Source organism: Copadichromis virginalis, linkage group LG22 (assembly GCF_057382275.1).
Source record: "Copadichromis virginalis isolate Kocher_CV1m ecotype Utaka linkage group LG22, C_Virginalis_male_GT1.1, whole genome shotgun sequence".
Lineage (NCBI taxonomy): Eukaryota > Metazoa > Chordata > Actinopteri > Cichliformes > Cichlidae > Copadichromis > Copadichromis virginalis.
In genome coordinates this window covers 2,821,416-2,838,798 of record NC_140638.1, presented here as the reverse complement: position 1 = coordinate 2,838,798, position 17,383 = coordinate 2,821,416, and the positions used below count along the sequence as shown (strand labels likewise).

The 17,383-nt window shown below is 41.6% G+C and overlaps 1 protein-coding gene and 1 long non-coding RNA gene across 2 annotated transcripts; one reads left to right on the top strand and one right to left on the bottom strand.

The window, feature by feature from the left end:
* Nucleotides 1-9,965: 9,965 nt before the first annotated feature.
* Nucleotides 9,966-13,282, bottom strand: tnfrsf11b (tumor necrosis factor receptor superfamily, member 11b). Its single transcript, XM_085446010.1, has 4 exons — nt 12,901-13,282; nt 12,180-12,573; nt 11,251-11,427; nt 9,966-10,813 (listed from the first exon to the last, which is right to left on the bottom strand). Exons 1-4 carry the CDS (start codon nt 12,940-12,942, stop codon nt 10,476-10,478), a joined length of 951 nt encoding a protein of 316 aa, XP_085302136.1. The 5' UTR covers nt 12,943-13,282; the 3' UTR covers nt 9,966-10,475.
* A 1,474-nt stretch (nt 13,283-14,756) lies between these two features.
* Nucleotides 14,757-16,911, top strand: LOC146682386 (uncharacterized). The gene is made up of 2 exons (XR_014917483.1): nt 14,757-16,171; nt 16,665-16,911. It is a non-coding gene; the product is annotated as an uncharacterized LOC146682386 (long non-coding RNA).
* Nucleotides 16,912-17,383: the final 472 nt, after the last annotated feature.

Genomic DNA, 17,383 nt, shown 5'->3' with positions numbered 1-17,383 from the left:
CCCCTCAGACATCGGTGCGTTGGTGGTTCTTTGTGTCCGGGGATGGGCGTCCAGGTACACACCGGCTCACTCCTTGGAGCCTGGGGCTCGCTCGGGCCACTTCGGAGGTGGGGTGCCCCCGGCCTCTCGGCCTGGGGCTCGGTCACTCAGGCGCAGCTGGCTGCCGGCGGAGCTCACAGGCGCGTCACTGCAACTCCCCCTGGCTTCTGCTCCGCGGCTGCTGAGTGAGCCCTCATCTGGGACTCTCCTCAGCTCTTTCTGGGACAGTGGCGCGGCTGCCCCTCTGTTGGTCTTCCTTGGTCTCTTGTGTTCTGGGGGCCTCTGGATGTCTGGAGTTTTGATCTCCTCCACACCTGCTTCATGCCCTGGAGGACGGGGCTGTGGCCCCCCCACACCCTCTAGCAGATTATTACATGAAGGAACCTTTTAAAAAAACAAGCGCGTCCATGCTCACAGGTGTACACACGGGTGATCACACCCACAAACTACACCCTTTTTGGCTCCTACCTCAAAGCACACTGTGTTCTGTTGATCTTATGTGCTGCACAATAATGTTTAACATTTAGTATTTACTGTCATATTCCCATATATCATTGTGATGTTGTTTATTCTATTACTCTTGTTCTCTTCTGCTTGCTTTCTTTTTTCTTTCTCAGCAGGTGATCCAGGTGATTGATATATGCATTTTTTTTCTCTGCCCGTTCTGTTGGTTTTTGTCTTTTGCCCTTCTCCCCCGTCCCTCTTCTCAGCTGTTTCTCTTTCCCTCTTTCTTTCTCCCCTTCTTTCCCCCAGTCAAGTCTGTCCCGTATTCAGTAAGTGAAAATAAAATAAACAATAAAAGGTGAATCAAATGGACCATTACGGCAAGGCTGGGATGGTCAGTTTGGTAAAGTAAATCCGTTGGGCATCTTTCTTTGCCTTTAGACAACAATTCTGATGCAAAAGAGCCAAACGGGACAGGCAAAAAAAAAACAAAAACAAAAAAAAAACTTCCGTTCCGAGCACTTGCAGTGCGTGCTCTGCCGTTTTGTGATTTCACTCAGAGAGCAAACATCTGCTGAGGGATAAACCAAATCCAAAACATTCTCTCCTGGTTACTTTTTGAAATTGGACTCTTTTGTACAGCAAATTCATTCTGCAAGGTGAATCTGTCATCAGTTCAATTTGTCCCGTGGCGTCTGAGAGAGGATATTGAAAAAACTGCGTGAACTGTGGCGCATACCTGCATGTCAGCATGGGGCACTTTGAAAACGGGGGAGGTTTTTGGCCACACAAACACATTTTTCACTTACCACCGGGACAACTACCTACCACCAACCTTGCCTTACTGCAACTTTGTTCACCTGATTAGAAAAAAATGACATACTAGAGGACAACTGGAGGGTAATGGCGCCAGTACAAAATATCATCGTGAAGGTGATCTTGAATACAAAATGGACCAAATTCAAATCAGGTAGAAGTTCGTTTGTTTGTTTTCTTGAACAATTTCTAGATCGTTTTGCTCACCTCTCGTGCATTAGTGTAAAAGTCATACTTTGCTTCTAAGGCCTTTGTTTTAATGTTTTAAATTGATTTTCCAGGCAGGTCTTTGAAAGTCTTTCTTTTGCCTTTCACTCATTTTCAGTCCAGTCCTTGAACATTTCAGGGACTTTCTTTGTGTCTGTGTTTTATTAAATGGTCTGTGTTTGTATAGCGCTTTACTTTTGCTCAGTGTTAAGTGATTTAATAAAATCACTTAACACTGACCCACCAGTCATTTAAGCATAAACAGTACCTAACCAGTTTCACCTCTACAGACAATAAAGTACCTCAATTGCAACTTTGTTACTAGCAATGATATTATTTTCTGACAGGCAGAAAATAATATCATTGCATTATTTAGGTGATTTCCAAAGAGCGATGAGCTGAAAACACGATCTGCAAGCTATCTTCAAAAACTGTGAGGAAACTGGACAAATGAAAGATAATTCAAATTTGAAATGGAGGTGGAGGTAACTGGAGTAAGAGCCTACAGCCATCTGTAAACCACAGTGGTGGGGGTTTGCATTTCAGCCAACGGGGTTAGAAATCTTGTCAAAACTGATGCCATTTGATTGTCAGTGGTTTCATTTTACAGCAGAGCGATCATCCCGGATCCACTTTCAGTTCAGTAGAAACATACCTGGACACTATCACTATCACTTTCCCAGAGCTGACAGAACATGGAAGGAAAGGCATCGAATGAAGGGCTTTATGACAGCTTCAGCAGTGTTGGCGAGGACTACGTAAAGAAATGACAGTTCAGTTGAAGAATAAAGCTGGTCGTACCAAATATTGATGTTCCAACTTGTTAGAACTGTTGAAGCTCTGTTTCTGTTTTATGTATTAGATGTCCACGTGTGTTTGCACGTTCCAGTAAATTGTTTCTCCTATTTCCCATTTTTCTAACAATATACAGATGTAACATCACCATTTTGGGTTTTTTTTCTTTCCACTCAGTCTGAATCTAGGTATAAAAATCTGGGATTCCCAAGTCCTCTGGGAAATAACTGCATATTCATTTGGAGGAAAAATAAGGAAACTAACTATTCATGTGGCCTGTTGCTGTTTTGTTGTGTTTCAGAATATCTTGTGATAAACATCCAGGGTATATTCCACCTCTTGGTATATTTCCATGTTATGTGTCTCAAAACAAAAGTATTACTTTGGACTATAAAGAGCTATAATTATAGACATGCCAGGTATTGTTTCAGAAGCAGCTACTGTATTTACAAGAAGTAATCACTCAACATTTTCAGCTTGTGGATATTTAATGAGTGGACAGAGGTATGCCTGAGTAGGAAGATGAAGGAAACAGCCAGACCCAACATGCATTGGGTTTAATATGGAGAGCAAGTGTGAGCAAGCGTAAACTAGTCAGGATGAGAGGATTTCTTCTTCAGCTTAGTGGTTGAGCTGCTGGATTAAATAAATATTTGAAATACTTAGATCAGGGGTGTCGAACTCCAGTCTCGAGGGCCGGTGTCCTGCAGGTTTTAGACCTCACCCTGGGGCAACACGCCTGAATCAAATGATTAGTTCGTTACCAGGCCTCTGGAGAACTTCAAGACATGTTGAGGAGCTAATTTAGACATTTAAATCAGCTGTGTTGCATCAAGGACACATCTAAAACCTGCAGGACACCGGCCTTTGAGGCCTGGAGTTTAATTTTGGCACATTAAGAGTGTATCTTGTGTTATTAGACAGTTTTAAGTGAAGATGAGACAGGAAAGCATGGAAGACCTGCAGCAAGGGACCATGGGTCAGAACCAAACCGAGGCTGCTGCGGCACCATCGCCCATGTTGTTGGAGATAACCAAACATGCTGCTTGGTAATGAGACATGTTTAAATCACTGACTGTAGCTTTGAATTCCCCTGTTGGAGTTTTATTAAAACTTTTGATTCTGCACCTTTTACTGTAAACGCTTCTGTTTTTAGTTTTCTGCAAAATAAAAAAAGCATGTGTATTTTTATCATGGACACAGTGCTGCTTTTATGCAGCCTGAAGAAGGCTGTCACCTGATGATGTACCATAACCAACGCCTTTTTAAAGGATGGTTGGAGACGTATCATGTAACCTCTCACCCAGCTAAGAGAGGTTCAGTAAAAGATCTCCATCCACACTTCAAACTAAGGTTGGAATGTTCATCCGGTTTCCCCACATAGGTGGAGCTCTTAAGCTAATGTCAAGAATAGCTGGTAAAGCAGCTCATTTAAAACAATTCCAGTAACGGTAACATTTTCCTTCATACCAAAAGGCAGCTGATGTGTAGATTTACAAGAATAACCTGCAGCAGCACTTTGTTCACAAGGCAACATCAGAAATGTAATTTACAATTTGGAAGTAAAAAACTACTCTTAATGGTTATCCAGTGCTAAACGTTGATTTATACATCTGTACATATACACCACATAGTTAATCAGGCTTATGGGCATATTCTTAAGAACAAACACAACAGACTGGAGAGTTTATCTCAGCCATGCTGCTGAATGCTTAGCATCGTAGCATCATCTGCTACAGAGCGACAGCACGCTGCCTCTTCAGCACTGAACTGAGCAGCAGTTAGAAACCAAGGCAGAGACGCTCTCGATGTGTAGAAAAAATCCAAATAGAGGTGTTGCTGTGCATTTTTGCTAAATAAATAAAATAATAAGACAGAGCCACTTTTGCAGTTTCAGACAAAAATAATCAGACGACACTAATGACCCGTTAATAACAGCTTTTGGAGCCTTGCTCTCATGTGATGATAAATCGCACACAGTCGAGAGTGGAAACACTCAGTAAGCTTCTGTAAGCTAAAATGTTTCTACAAGCTGGCCCGAGTCCATCCTTCCAGTTAAGGACGTGAGGCTGTTTTTCTGAAGAAAGACTGGTCGCCGTGAATGCTGATTACAGCAGCATTCACAGGAACTAAAGTTTTAACGGGGAGAACGCCATAAAGGAAGTCATACTGCTGCGTGCCTCGAGTTGTGTGAGCCCATTCTCTGGCTTTGCTCCCAGGGCCTGGACACAGCAGGCTTTACAGGAGAATTTCAGGTCAGGGGCCAAGAAGAGTCAACTAACTAAGAGTCAGCTGAGGCTACAAGACAACGTCAGAAAGCACACAACTAACAACAGTGTTTAAAAAATAGTCAGCTGACATCCAGGAGAAATTCTTGTGATTTCTTGTGCCCCATCGACAGCTTCAGCTCTTGTCTAAATGACAAGTTACTCAATTCAGGGTTTTTTTTTTAATCAATATGTAAATAAAGACCAAATAAAATCCATGAATAAATTCAAAGATCCTGGCATAAATTTGCAACCATACGTCAGTGTTTCCTCAGGCTTTACAGTAAAGTCGTGGTTAGTGATATTCATTAGGTGTTTTGCTGGTTTCATGGTTAGATTTTGTGTTCACAGCTTATTATTAAAGGAGGGATGAACTGATGGAATTCGGGTGATTCAGTTTGTTCGGGTCCGTTGATTATTGTAAGGCTTCAGCCTGAAGTTCCTGACTGGAAGCATAAGATAAACTGATTATTAAAACAGCAGAAAGTGCTTTGTCACTATGAAACCAGCCAATGACTGAGCTTCCTTGTTGTGACAGTGTAGAGACAGTTCTCATCAGGAAGCAACACATTACAGCAGTGAAGCTGTCCCTGGTTTCCCCCGTGGATTTCCTTATACAAGCAGGCAGACCCTTTCCCATGAAAGAAGCAGTCCTGTCTGTTTGTTTTTAACAGACCTTGTGAAATGCAAAACTTTTCCAATTACCACACAGTGTCTACGAAAACAGGCGTTTTTAAGAGTTGTCCACACTTTCTTTATTTGCATTGTATATCGTGACTGTCCAGAACGTTCTTTCTTCATACTGTGTTTGTTATTCAGCACTACAGGAATTAGTGACACAGCGGTTAGGTGGCTGGGATAGGCCCTGAACTGGATGCATGAATAAGAAAATGGGTGGAGTGGGTGGAACCATTTTCTTTATATAAAAAATGAAAACCTTGTATTTGTATGCTGTGTGCGCTGACTGAAAATTAGAAATGGAATAAGGATGTGGAAATTTCTGTCAGCTAGTTCCAAGTTTACTTTTATTAGCCATCTTGCACCATCAAATACCTTTTAAAGTGGTTAATTTCACTGAAAGCATGTCCACTAATTTGTTTCTCCAGTGTTGTTACCAAAGGAAACACAAAGCGAAACAGATGTGGCCACAGTGGTAAAAGGTGAGATTCTAGAGATTAAGATAAAATAAGATTAAACTTTATTAATCCCTCGGGTGGGTTCCTCTGGGAAATTCGGTTTCCAAAAAAGCACAGCACCGACAGAAGTTACAGAATATTATATATATATATACACATATATAAATACAGAGACATATATAAATAAAATATACAAAGGGGATAAATAGGAATAAAAAATAAAAATAAAAATACAAGTGAAATTGCACCTTTCGAGTATGGAGTCTATTGCACCGTTGACTATTAACAAAAGTATTGCACAGTGAGGTGAAGAGGCACTACAGCTCAGTTGTTCCCCCTCCTTTGTCCTCCTGTCTCCCCTCCCTCTCCCCTCCAGAGAGGAGTTAAACAGTCTGATGGCGTGTGGGACAAAGGAGTTTTTAAGTCTTTTAAAAAAAAGTATTTAAAAGTTTTTATTTCAACAACTATGCCAAACTTAAGCTGGACTGTATTTGTTTTGGTAAAAGAAAAATATATTAAAAACAAGATAAAGCAAAGACAAAAGAAGTGCTGAGCATTGTGTCTGGATTCAGTGAAAAATGTTCCCATTTTGTTGCTTGTTGTTTCACAATTGATGTGAGATTTTATCAGACGTGTGCGCGTCTGTTTTGTTTTTTAATGACTTGAGCATATGAGGAACTCAAGTGTCAGTTTTTACTCTTCAGTGGAATAAAAATGACATTTATTATGTCATTACACAGTGAAAGGTCTCCAGGAAGTGATAAGAAGGAATAACACAGTAGCTCACATGAGCTGTACACTTTGATCTTTAAAAGTCGGAAGTACATGTTTGCTTTGGAAACGTGTCGTGACATGTAGGAAACCAGGAGGCCTCTGAAAGCACCAACTTTACTCAGAGCATTGTTCCACATCATTTGACCTGGAAGAAGACGTCAGAATCCTAAAGTAACGTTATATTTAAAATCCCTATATATCATTCCTAATATGCTTACATCAATGCAAACAATAGCTCTTCTATTGGCCTTGAAGGAGAGGTGCTTTCTATACGCTGACAATACCCACCATGCTTTTTCTCATTTTTTTCAGTGGATAAGTCATTAAGTTGACCCTGAAGACTTTGGGGCCTGTCAGCCACACTCGAATGGATTGTTACCATGACCCCACTCTGCACCCCTACAAAGATTTTATCAGCATCCCCTCGAAACTTTTCGAGCTACATGCTTACAGACAGAATGTGCGCAAAAATGGACCCTCCTTGGCGAAGGTAAAAACATTCTTGGCTTTATATATCTCCTTCTCCAAAGTTACGCCAACACCGATTCAACACTCACTTTGTGTCTGTCAGTCAAGTGTCCGTTCCATCTTACTGTGGCATTGTGGGCCAGAAGAATTTCCCTCGAGGCTCATTACTGTAACCAATAACCTTTCAATGGGACGAGGAAAAAAAACATTTATGGGAATCTTCTTGTCCCGATTACTCATAGGGTTGAGCACCGCATTCTGCTGTTTTGGTCATGCAACACAGAGTCAAGGTTAGTGCAAATGTGCTTTCCTGGTATTTGCAAGGTCACGACACAAAGTAACTGAGGACATCAAAGACAAACAAGAGTGCTATTAAAGCCTCTCCAGTAGTATTGTAGATAATAAATTTAATCTCAGATAAGTCTCGAAACACATGGACAATTATGTGAAGATAAATTACAATATTGGTCTTCCTGCCAGGAACATATTTGAATTTTTTTACTGGCACAATTATTATTCACCCAAAAGGACTTCCTTCATTATGTTTCTTTGACGGGGGAATTCAACCGAGGAGTTTTGGCTCCAGCTCGCGGTGCAATATAAGCTAACAACAGTAAGGAGAAAAGAAATAACTACAAATCACACTTCAGAGTTACTGGAAGAATAAAGCATGTTGGTTCAACCAGTTTTATAGTTGCAGTTCTCCAGTCAGAGATTGATCTCTCTACACCACAGGTGTCGAACTCCAGGCCTCGAGGGCCAGTATCCTGCAGGTTTTAGACGTGTCCTTGATCCAACACAGCTGATTTAAATGACTAAATTACCTCTTCAACATGTCTTGAAGTTCTCCAGAAGCCTGCAGGACACCGGCCCTCGAGGCCTGGAGTTCGACACCCCTGCTCTACACCAACCACCTCCTTTGGCACTACTTGCACTCCTTTGCTCCTTCACACAGGGCTCTGTCATAATCTGAACCTTTTAGCCACTGGAGCTTTTATCTCAGCAAACACAGACATGCACAGACACAGGCTATGGAGCTCACCGGCTTTCATGCTTTACCATATCACTTGCTAACGGAGAACCCATTCTGCAGTGACCCAAAATAATCTGAACAGCAGTACACGCAGTCACTGTGGCTGACCAAACGTAAGCATGCATGTTATTTAACCACAGTGTGTGTGTTTGGATTAGTGGAGAAATCTCCTCAGTGGAATTCAAGCTTCTGTTGTGATCCATGACTAAAAAACCTCCAGTGAGCATGAGTGGACTCTTATGATGGACATGCTGTGACACACTTGTGCTGGGCCCCTGGGTGGCAGTTTTTAGTGTTTAACTGCTGTAAACCTGTCAGAAAAAAGGAAGCTGGAAGCAGAAATGGGAAGTACATTTAAAGGTCACAAGAGAATGTTACTGGCTGACAAACATGTGACACTGGCTGACCAATAATGCATGTGTATCCTCCTGTGGGTTGCAATACTCTGTAATGAAGCTCAGACCATCTGATGACATCCCCGTCTTTGCTGTGGTTTGGAGACTTGGAGGGCTTTTCCAGTCACTTATCTTAATTGTAATGAGGTAGTGTGCAGCAACGCTCCGCGGCCCTCTGTGAAAATGTAATTTCCCCCTAAACCCTAATAACTGGTTGTGCCACCCCATACGGAAAAGAAATAGTAAAAACTTATGTGATTACTCATGAAAGTGGCCACTTTCTCATTACTTTCATACATTGTTTTAGTAAGTATCAGAAACATACAAGTTTCATTATATAATTTTTCAACGGATCTTATATCTGTTTTCACACTTATATGCTTTTCATACAAGTCAGATACAAACTTTATAAGATTTATATATATATATATATATATCTTTTCCATATGGGACACTGGGCAGCAAGAGTTGCAATCAAGTGTCTGTAATAACTGTCAGGGAGTCTTTATTCTATTTGGGGGGATTTTGGCAAACTCTTTTTTGCAGACTGAATATCCCATTCAAGGTTATTCCAAAGGAGCCCGATCGGATTAACATCTAAAACCTCTTTTGCTTTTGAAAGCTTTCACAGGCAGGCTTGCTGGTGTGTTTTGCCTCACTGTCCTGTCACATAACACAACTGTGTTTGAGCTTCAGGCCACAAACTGATGGACGGACAGTCTGCTTCAGAATTTTCTGGAAGAATTGAACTTTTCCCGTCCTCTTCCTTTTGTTTGAATCATGAATTCTAACCTAAACTGAGACGAGTGAGGGCTCCAGTTCTCCAGCCTTCTCCCAACTTTAGATAAACAAAGTGTGGAGCGGACAGGAAAGTGGGGGCAGAGAGAGACATGACAAAGGGCCGTGGGGCAGACTCAACCCCGGGCCGACCGCTGTGAGTTGTATGACATGTGGTCGCCTGAGCTAAACCGGCACCCAACTCGGTTACATTTTTAATAATAATAATAATAATAATAATAATAATAATAATAATAATAATAATAATAATGGATTGGATTTATATAGCGCTTTTCAAGGGACCCAAAGCGCTTTACAATACCACTATTCATTCACTCTCACATTCACACACTGGTTAAGTGACACTTTCACTTTTTTTTGGCATAACTGGCACTGTAGATGGATCTGTAAACTTTGAAGGGGTGGGGGTCAGTTTTTCTTCTTACAGTCTCTGAAGCCAGGCTTGCAACAAAAATGACTCTCGGTACTAGAGAGACCTTGAAAACTAACTAAACAAATAAATTGCCACTTTTTATGTTTGATATATTAATTTTATTTTGCATTACACAAAGCTTCAGGTAGATTAGCATAGCCAAAAGAGCTCAAAATAAACTGAACTCATTGTTTACATATAAAAATAAAGATGGCTAACAGGCTACACCATCTTCTCTTTCTACTCGTCTCGGGCTTATAAATAGCAAAATAAATTACAAAGTTCACACATCGAGCTGTTACACATTGTTAAAGCTTTAAAAGCCTTGAAATGAGCAGAACCGTTGCAACAAAGAAAGAGGTAGGTCAATTTTTTCTCCTGTAAAGGTTAATACCAGCATTTCTTTATTAAGTCTGGAGCATATTTCTGTTTTCACTTCCAGAAATAAAAATGGGTGTTTTTAAATTCAGTGCTTGTTAGTTTAGAAACACAGGTGAAACATTGTCACTTTGCTGGGAACCTATAAAGTGATAACTGACACAAGTAGATCCTAGAAGTAGCAGATAAGTCATCAATGTACTATTAGCAGCACATCATTGACAAAGGATTTTAAAAAATGTAACATTTTGTAACTAAAGTGAGGTTTTTTGTTTTTTTTTTTTTTTTAAATTGGCCCAAAAAAAAAAAAAGAATGACAAAACAATCTTAATGTTCAAATGAAACCAATGTTTATGGTAACAAAAAAGTGCCAAAGCCTGTCTTCAGTGCATTTAAACTAACGAAGCAACTTTCTAATACAAAAAGATTTTAAAACGAACAATACACAAGGAAAATTCTTTGGTGCCTGTGCATGATATATATATTTATTTATTTTTTTCTCTTAATCTCAACCTACTTTGGCACATTAACCATCTCCACCTCATTCCCTCTACACTCAGTTTTCAGCTGACTGTCAACTCTTTTCAGCTTTTGGTCTAACCTCTCACCAGCGCCGCTTGCTCCAGCGTTCGTCAGTACTGATGGAAGCTTCCGAATCTCCTCTGCTGTCGCAGATGCTATCCAGGCGTTGAGCCGTTGGTGAAGCTCTGAGGAGTTCAGCTCTGTGTTTCTTCCCTGTCTCTTCCCATCCTGAGATGGGAGCTTGTGCACAATTCGACGCAGCCGCTTGATATTTATGTTATGGTGCACAAAAAAAGCTGGGAGGATTTCTCTGAGGTAGTCGGCACCATCTGCAAAAAGTACAGACAATCAGTAGCTGATAAAGAAATGGAGCAATGCTCTGACAGCAAGATGGTAACAAGGCATTCAGATAAAACATTTTGCGTGGAAGAGCCATTCTTATTATTATAGAAACTGATAATAAGCCATCAGATATTCTTAGACTAATGCAAAGTTATGGTTATAGGTGATTTCCACACCTTGAGATATGAAAATGAAACTGTTTATTGTATTTACTGGAACTGTTCCAGGTGGAAGGAAGAAGCTGTTTGAACACAGTTGTTTTACTCCCTCTGATAACCAAAAGCCAAGTCTGTGATCACTCGCTAAGAGCTGACATAAACACCCGTAAAATCATCGTCATTTTCAGATTTTCTTCCTTTCTGTTTCTTTTCAGATTTAATAAATTCGTATGCATCCTTTTGCCTTTTTAAACTGCTCATCTCACCTTTGAGATCTGCGCAGTTTGCACATACATTATTGTGCCAGGAGGAGCCCCTCAGTGCCAACTGCAGTCCTGCACCACTGCAGCTCTTGTGCTCTGTGCAGTTGTGATGAGCAGAGGAAACCTCGGAGAAGGTGCCGTCAGAGCAAGTCTGGCACACGGTGTCCTCATCAGGTGTACCTGGAAAAGGTAATGAGTACTTTGATGAAGACACCTGAGATCAGTCGTGTAACAAATGGAATATTATTTGGGATAGGTTAACAATTAACATACTAATCGAAAGGAATAAAACCAAACCCCTTTGAACTAAGTGAAATCGCCCTCGGCTCAATGTGCTAAAAATGCAGTAGGTGTAACAGTGGTCCTGCTAAGACTCTGTGTCGCTGTACCCTGAATGAATACATGTAGTTGCAGTCTTTTCCCCTGTGTGGAAGCAAACTACAGTCTTGAAACTCAAACTCAGACTGTGCACTTGCTTCAGTCCAATGCTGACAAAAAAGCAACACCTACAGCTTCCTAAAGCAATCCTGCTCTTTGTTGCGGTGTTGGCTTTTCAGTAGAAAAACCAAAAGCTGTAAGATGGCCAAGACAACTGTTGCACGCAAAATTTAAATTGCACAGAATGTTTGCAGTGTGGGAAGAATGACAGTGTCATAAAGACTGTCAGTTTGTATTTGCTTAGTGTTCTGAAGATGTCATCTGTGCCAAAGAAACAGCGTCATTGTTGTAATATATAAATAGGCACATAATTCAGGAAGCAGGCTATTTTGAGTTGTTGTTGCCCTTTTACACAGCAGAGCGGCAGCAATTTCGATGCGTCATAGGAGGAAACCTAACAGCACTGCTATGACACCTCAAAATACGTGCTGCAGAAAACACATTTCCCTATGATGAAAAGCTCTGAGCTCATGCAGCAGCTCTGCGCACTCTACCTTTGGCCCGCACTCCTTGTCCGGGTGGACACGCGCTGTGTGGGAGGCACATGTCGTACTGCGTCTTGTAGTAGTACCCCGGTTTGCACTGGCACTGGCAGTCACTGTCCGCTGTGCACGGGGTCTTCACCACCTGATTGTGACTGCAGACTCCGCAGCGCAGGCACCTCCCGATGTGGTTCCACACCTCAGTGAAGGAGCCGTGCGGACAATTTGCGCAGTCGCTCTTCCTCTCGGACGAGCACTGAGATCGCAGGTATGTCCCAGGGGGACAGCGGTCACAGCTCACCGGCGACCCGGTGATGGGGTCTCTGCTTTCAAAGGTCATGGCCACGCTGTCGACTCGAACGACGTGCAGTGAGAGCAGCACCACCGGGAGCACCGATAACGTCATCTGGAAAGAAACGAGAAAAGTACCAACGGTGAGTGCAAGGAAACATCAAAGTCCGGCAAAATCCAAGAAGGAAATAAGAAAATAACTTCAAGGAAAACAGAAGCGTCCGACAGACACGTGGAACAGATGAATCTCTCTCTTATTGGCTACTCTTAGAAGTAGTCAAAATAAATGAAAACTGTAGGTCCATGCTAAAAACGTCTACCTCACATTTTTACCAAACTCAAACAAAAATCTTTACTAAACGAATAAATGCGTCCACGCGAGCTTGTTCTACAATGATTAGCGTGAGGAGGGAATCCCTCAGACGCTGACGACGTCACCTACCATTGCAAACAGCTGGGGTGTGCGCGCTGCAGCAGGATTCATCGCTGTCAGGAGGATTGGCTTCGGCTTCCTCTCCTCGCTATTTAAGCTATGACGCCCCCGTAAAAAAATCAATACACAACTTTAGGATGCGTCATCATCACCGCATGACTCCAGCTAATTTGTATTTTAAAAAAGGCTTGTATTTATCCCCAGTTTAATTACTTCTTACAGCCTACATTTAAATTTTTTTATATCATCATACAGGTTTGGGATGTCTGTATAAACACTACCTATCCATCCTGCGGGATGCTGCATTGACTGGACTCCCACCAGAATGAAGAACCTTTAAATAAAATAAAGCTGCTCCTCGGATTTTCTTTATTTCTTCTTCTTCTTTTTTACTGTTCAGTTGTTTTTCTCTCTCTTTCCGGTTGGTGTTGGGTAACACTGAGCCCACGGTGCGGTTTGACAGGTGCTTTGATGTGGTAGATCCTGAAACTGTGGTGCGATGTAAGTAATGATGATACATCATGCGTTGAAACGATACTAGGGAAGCAGTCCAAGCTGCCGGGTATAAAAGTGGGTTTAAATAAAAATTACAAGCTGGGTGGTGGGAACACTCACTGTGGTGTCTGTGGAGGGGCTGAACCCTGTCCCAGCTGCTGTAGGGCGGGGAGCACCTTGGATACGCTAACACAGAAAGACAAATAACTATCCAAACCCACATGAACACCTATGGATAATTCAGAATTACCAATTAAGCTAACCCCACTAATTGCTTGTCTTGGACTGAAAACCCACGCAGACACAGGGAATACATGCAAACACCCTTCCTCCAAAAAAAAAAAAAAACTGTTCTCCCTCAGTATTTGAAAATATTCCAACTCACAGCAGTCATTAACAAGGCCACAAATTCTTTCCTTGAAAATGTTCAAAGTGTCTTTAAAATCTAATCCAAGAGTGCGGTTGCTGCTGAGACTAGTTATCAGACTGCTCGGGGAAACAAGAGGCAGATTTTACACCTTCACATCGCTCTTTACTTTGATCTCATCTCCTGCAGTAAGACTGACTTTCACCACAGAACACTGATTGTTCTGAAGGCAGGACTGTGATGCAGTTTTCTGCCTCGCCACTAGAGGGCGCGGCCGTTTTGTGAGTAATGTTTGACTGGGATGGAAAATGGTGTTCATGAAGGCAGTGTGAATCACAAGTTATGCTCGGGAGCAGTTTATGTGGGTTCAATGAGAGTGTGCGTCCATAAGACTGGTGAGTTACAGGATATTTCTTGTGTAAGAAGGATAGCCTGTATGTTTTCTTGCTCTGGACGTCCTCTGTTTGTACATTTTCTATAAGCTAAGTTATCGCTAAGCTAAGCGGGCTAAGCTAAGCTAAGTTCGCCTAGGCCAAACTGAGTTCAGTTTGAGTTGGGGATTTGTTATGTGTATTTGCCTTCTTTAGTTGGCATCATAAGTGAGTGGGGCACAAGAGTTAAGTGATGGGAAGATGTTTATTTTCTTTGTTGTCAAATATGGTTCAGACTATAAGTAAAAGCCGCCAGCTTAGTATTAGGGCCTATAAGACAAGTATGTGGCTGTAATATGTTATATGGTGATTATTGTTGTCTATAATTTGATTGTAATTTGTGTTCTATTTTCCATTCTGTTTGTAGAACCACACACACACACACATACCCACACCCACGCTAAATCTGCCATTAAAGAGCTGAACGATCATCCCCTGTCCTCGTTAATTCCTGGAGGGTCATAGTGGCACTTGACCTGTGCACACCCTGCGATCACCACCGTAGAACTGAACCTCATATCAGAAATCATCATAACACTGATCCTGTTGCTGTTCGTTTTTTTTTTGTGAGTGATGACACCTTGTGGACTAAAGATGCTCTGTTTTACATCTTGCTCCTAAAGATATGAATCGTTTGATCTTTAATTAAAACCACAAATAAGTAGAGACTTTTTCAGATGTCTCGATTCACTGGAATGTGAGAGACCTGAGATCATGCTGATACTTACATACATTCCAGTGTGTGTATATAAAAGTGACTTAATGAAACTAGAGATAGCACAGACCGGTTTTTATTTGTTTATTAACTAACAGAGAATGTGGTCGAACTGGAGTCTTGACGACTAAGAGAGGCTGGCGGGTTTAGTTAAGCTGCACACCTGTCTAGATTTGTAAAAGTAAAAGTCAAATCTCAGCGATTTACAAATAAAAAAACCTCATAAATATTGAGTTTTACATCCGAGGCCTTGTGACATCCTCCACACTATGTGCTTGAACATATAAAAGTGATGAGCGTGTCTTTCATTGAATTTTGAGTGTTTTAGTCAACTTTGTTACATCTGTGGTGTTCCCGGTCAAACGTGAATGAACGGGAGTCCCGCCCTTTGGCCTCTGGCCCCCTGGAGGCCTACTGAATGACCCACTGAGCTGAATTTGGTGGTGAAGAATGTTTCTTGTGATCATTTAAGAGCTGTTAAAACTAACTGTTTAATTGTGACCAGAACACTAAAGTAAGGCAGGTGAGGGTGAACACAACAGGAGGGTAAATATAGTCGTACGTAGGTCAATAATAAATTAAACACATTATGACAATAAATCTCTTAATAAGGAAAAACATGAAATCAAAATGAATGCAATAATATGAATTCTATGTTTAAATAATCTTGCATGTGCCACACTTAGAGAGACTGACAGTCATTTCTGAATAATCGCACCAACAGTTGTCACCTTCTCACCAAGCTTCGTGCAGATGGTCTTGTTGGCCCTTCCAGCTGTGTGCAGCTGTATAATGTTGTCCCTGATGTAACTGATGGACTGCAGTATGTGAGCCACATGGACACACAGCCATTCTGGAGGGGATCAAATAAATCGTTCAATCACTGACATGCAAATCAGTTTATAATTTTCATGTAATGTGTTTTTTTTCTCTGAAATAAAGAATTTGGGGCTGTTTTTCACACTGAGCGGCCGGTGGATGGGGCCATGTACTGTAAAACCCACAGTAACGCTGTGAGGCACCTTGGAGTCATTTTTGACCAGGACATGTCCTTCAACGCACATATTAAACAAATATGTAAGACTGCTTTCTTCCATTTGTGCAACATCTCTAAAGTTAGAAATATCCTGTCTCAGAGTCATGCTGAAAAACTAGTTCATGCATTTATTACTTCCAGGCTGGACGACTGTAATTCATTATTATCAGGAAGTCCTAAAAACTCCCTGAAAAGCCTTCAGCTGATCCAAAATGCTGCAGCAAGAGTCCTGACAGGTAGCAGATTTCTCCTGTTTTGGCTTCCCTTCATTCAAAATCCTGCTCCTCACATACAAGGTCTTAAATAATCAGGCCCCACCTTATCTTAATGACCTTGTAGTACCATATCACCCTATTAGAGCACTTCGCTCTCCCTCTGCAGGCCTACTTGTTGTTCCTAGAGTATTTAAAAGTAGAATGGGAGGCAGAGCCTTCAGTTTTCAGGCCCCTCTTCTGTGGAACCAGCTTCCAGTTTGGATTCAGGAGACAGACACTATCTCTACTTTTAAGATTAGGCTTCAAACTTTCCTTTTTGCTAAAGCATATAGTTAGGGCTGGACCAGGTGACCCTGAATCCTCCCTTAGTTATGCTGCAATAGACGTAGGCTGCCGGGGATTCCCATGATGCATTGAGTTTTTCCTTTCCAGTCACCTTTCTCACTCACTATGTATTAACAGACCTCTCTGCATTGAATCATATCTGTTATTAACCTCTGTCTCTCTTCCACAGCATGTCTTTATCCTGTCTTCCTTCTCTCACCCCAACCGGTCGCAGCAGATGGCCCCGCCCCTCCCTGAGCCTGGTTCTGCCGGAGGTTTCTTCCTGTTAAAAGGGAGTTTTTCCTTCCCACTGTTGCCAAAGTGCTTGCTCATAGGGGGTCATATGATTGTTGGGTTTTTCTCTGTATCTATGAAGCGTCTTGAGGCGACTTTTGTTGTGATTTGGCGCTATATAAATAAAATTGAATTGGATGAGACCCTCATTCCCTCAGTCACAACAATGAAAAGAGTTTTATTTATTTTTTGGTTGATATTCTTTCTCCATTTAAAAGAAACAAAAAAAAACTTGTCCTCCAGCTAATCCGGGTGAACATCAAGACGTTCCCGGTATTCCAGTCAGTCCCGACAGTTCTTATGGTATGTGGCTTCAAATCTCCCAGTTGGTGACAGTGAAAGCATTAATCACTAGTCTCTGTAACAAGACTTCAGAAACCAGTGGATGATGTCACAGGAGCTCCATTCATCTTTGTAAGTGCCAGACCTGCCTAAATGAACCACAAACCCCCCATGAGTCTTGTTTTTCTTAGCCTCCTCACCAACAACTAATAATCCTGAGAAAACAGATACTTCCCCACTGAATGTTGATTTAGAAACAAATCTGTTTGTCTCCTCCACGGTTTAGCAATCCACTTCGTACAGCTGCATGCCCTCTTCTCTCTGTCACCGTCT

What these genes read in the sequence shown, in the direction of transcription:
- tnfrsf11b (XM_085446010.1), bottom strand. Translation starts at nt 12,942, where the DNA reads ATGAATCCTGCTGCAGCGCGCACACCCCAGCTGTTTGCAATG. An exon ending in ACAAGGAGTGCGGGCCAAAG is followed by an intron (nt 11,428 to 12,179) that starts GTAGAGTGCGCA and finishes TACCTTTTCCAG; the next exon opens with GTACACCTGATGAGGACACC. An exon ending in AAACTGCGCAGATCTCAAAG is followed by an intron (nt 10,814 to 11,250) that starts GTGAGATGAGCA and finishes TACTTTTTGCAG; the next exon opens with ATGGTGCCGACTACCTCAGA.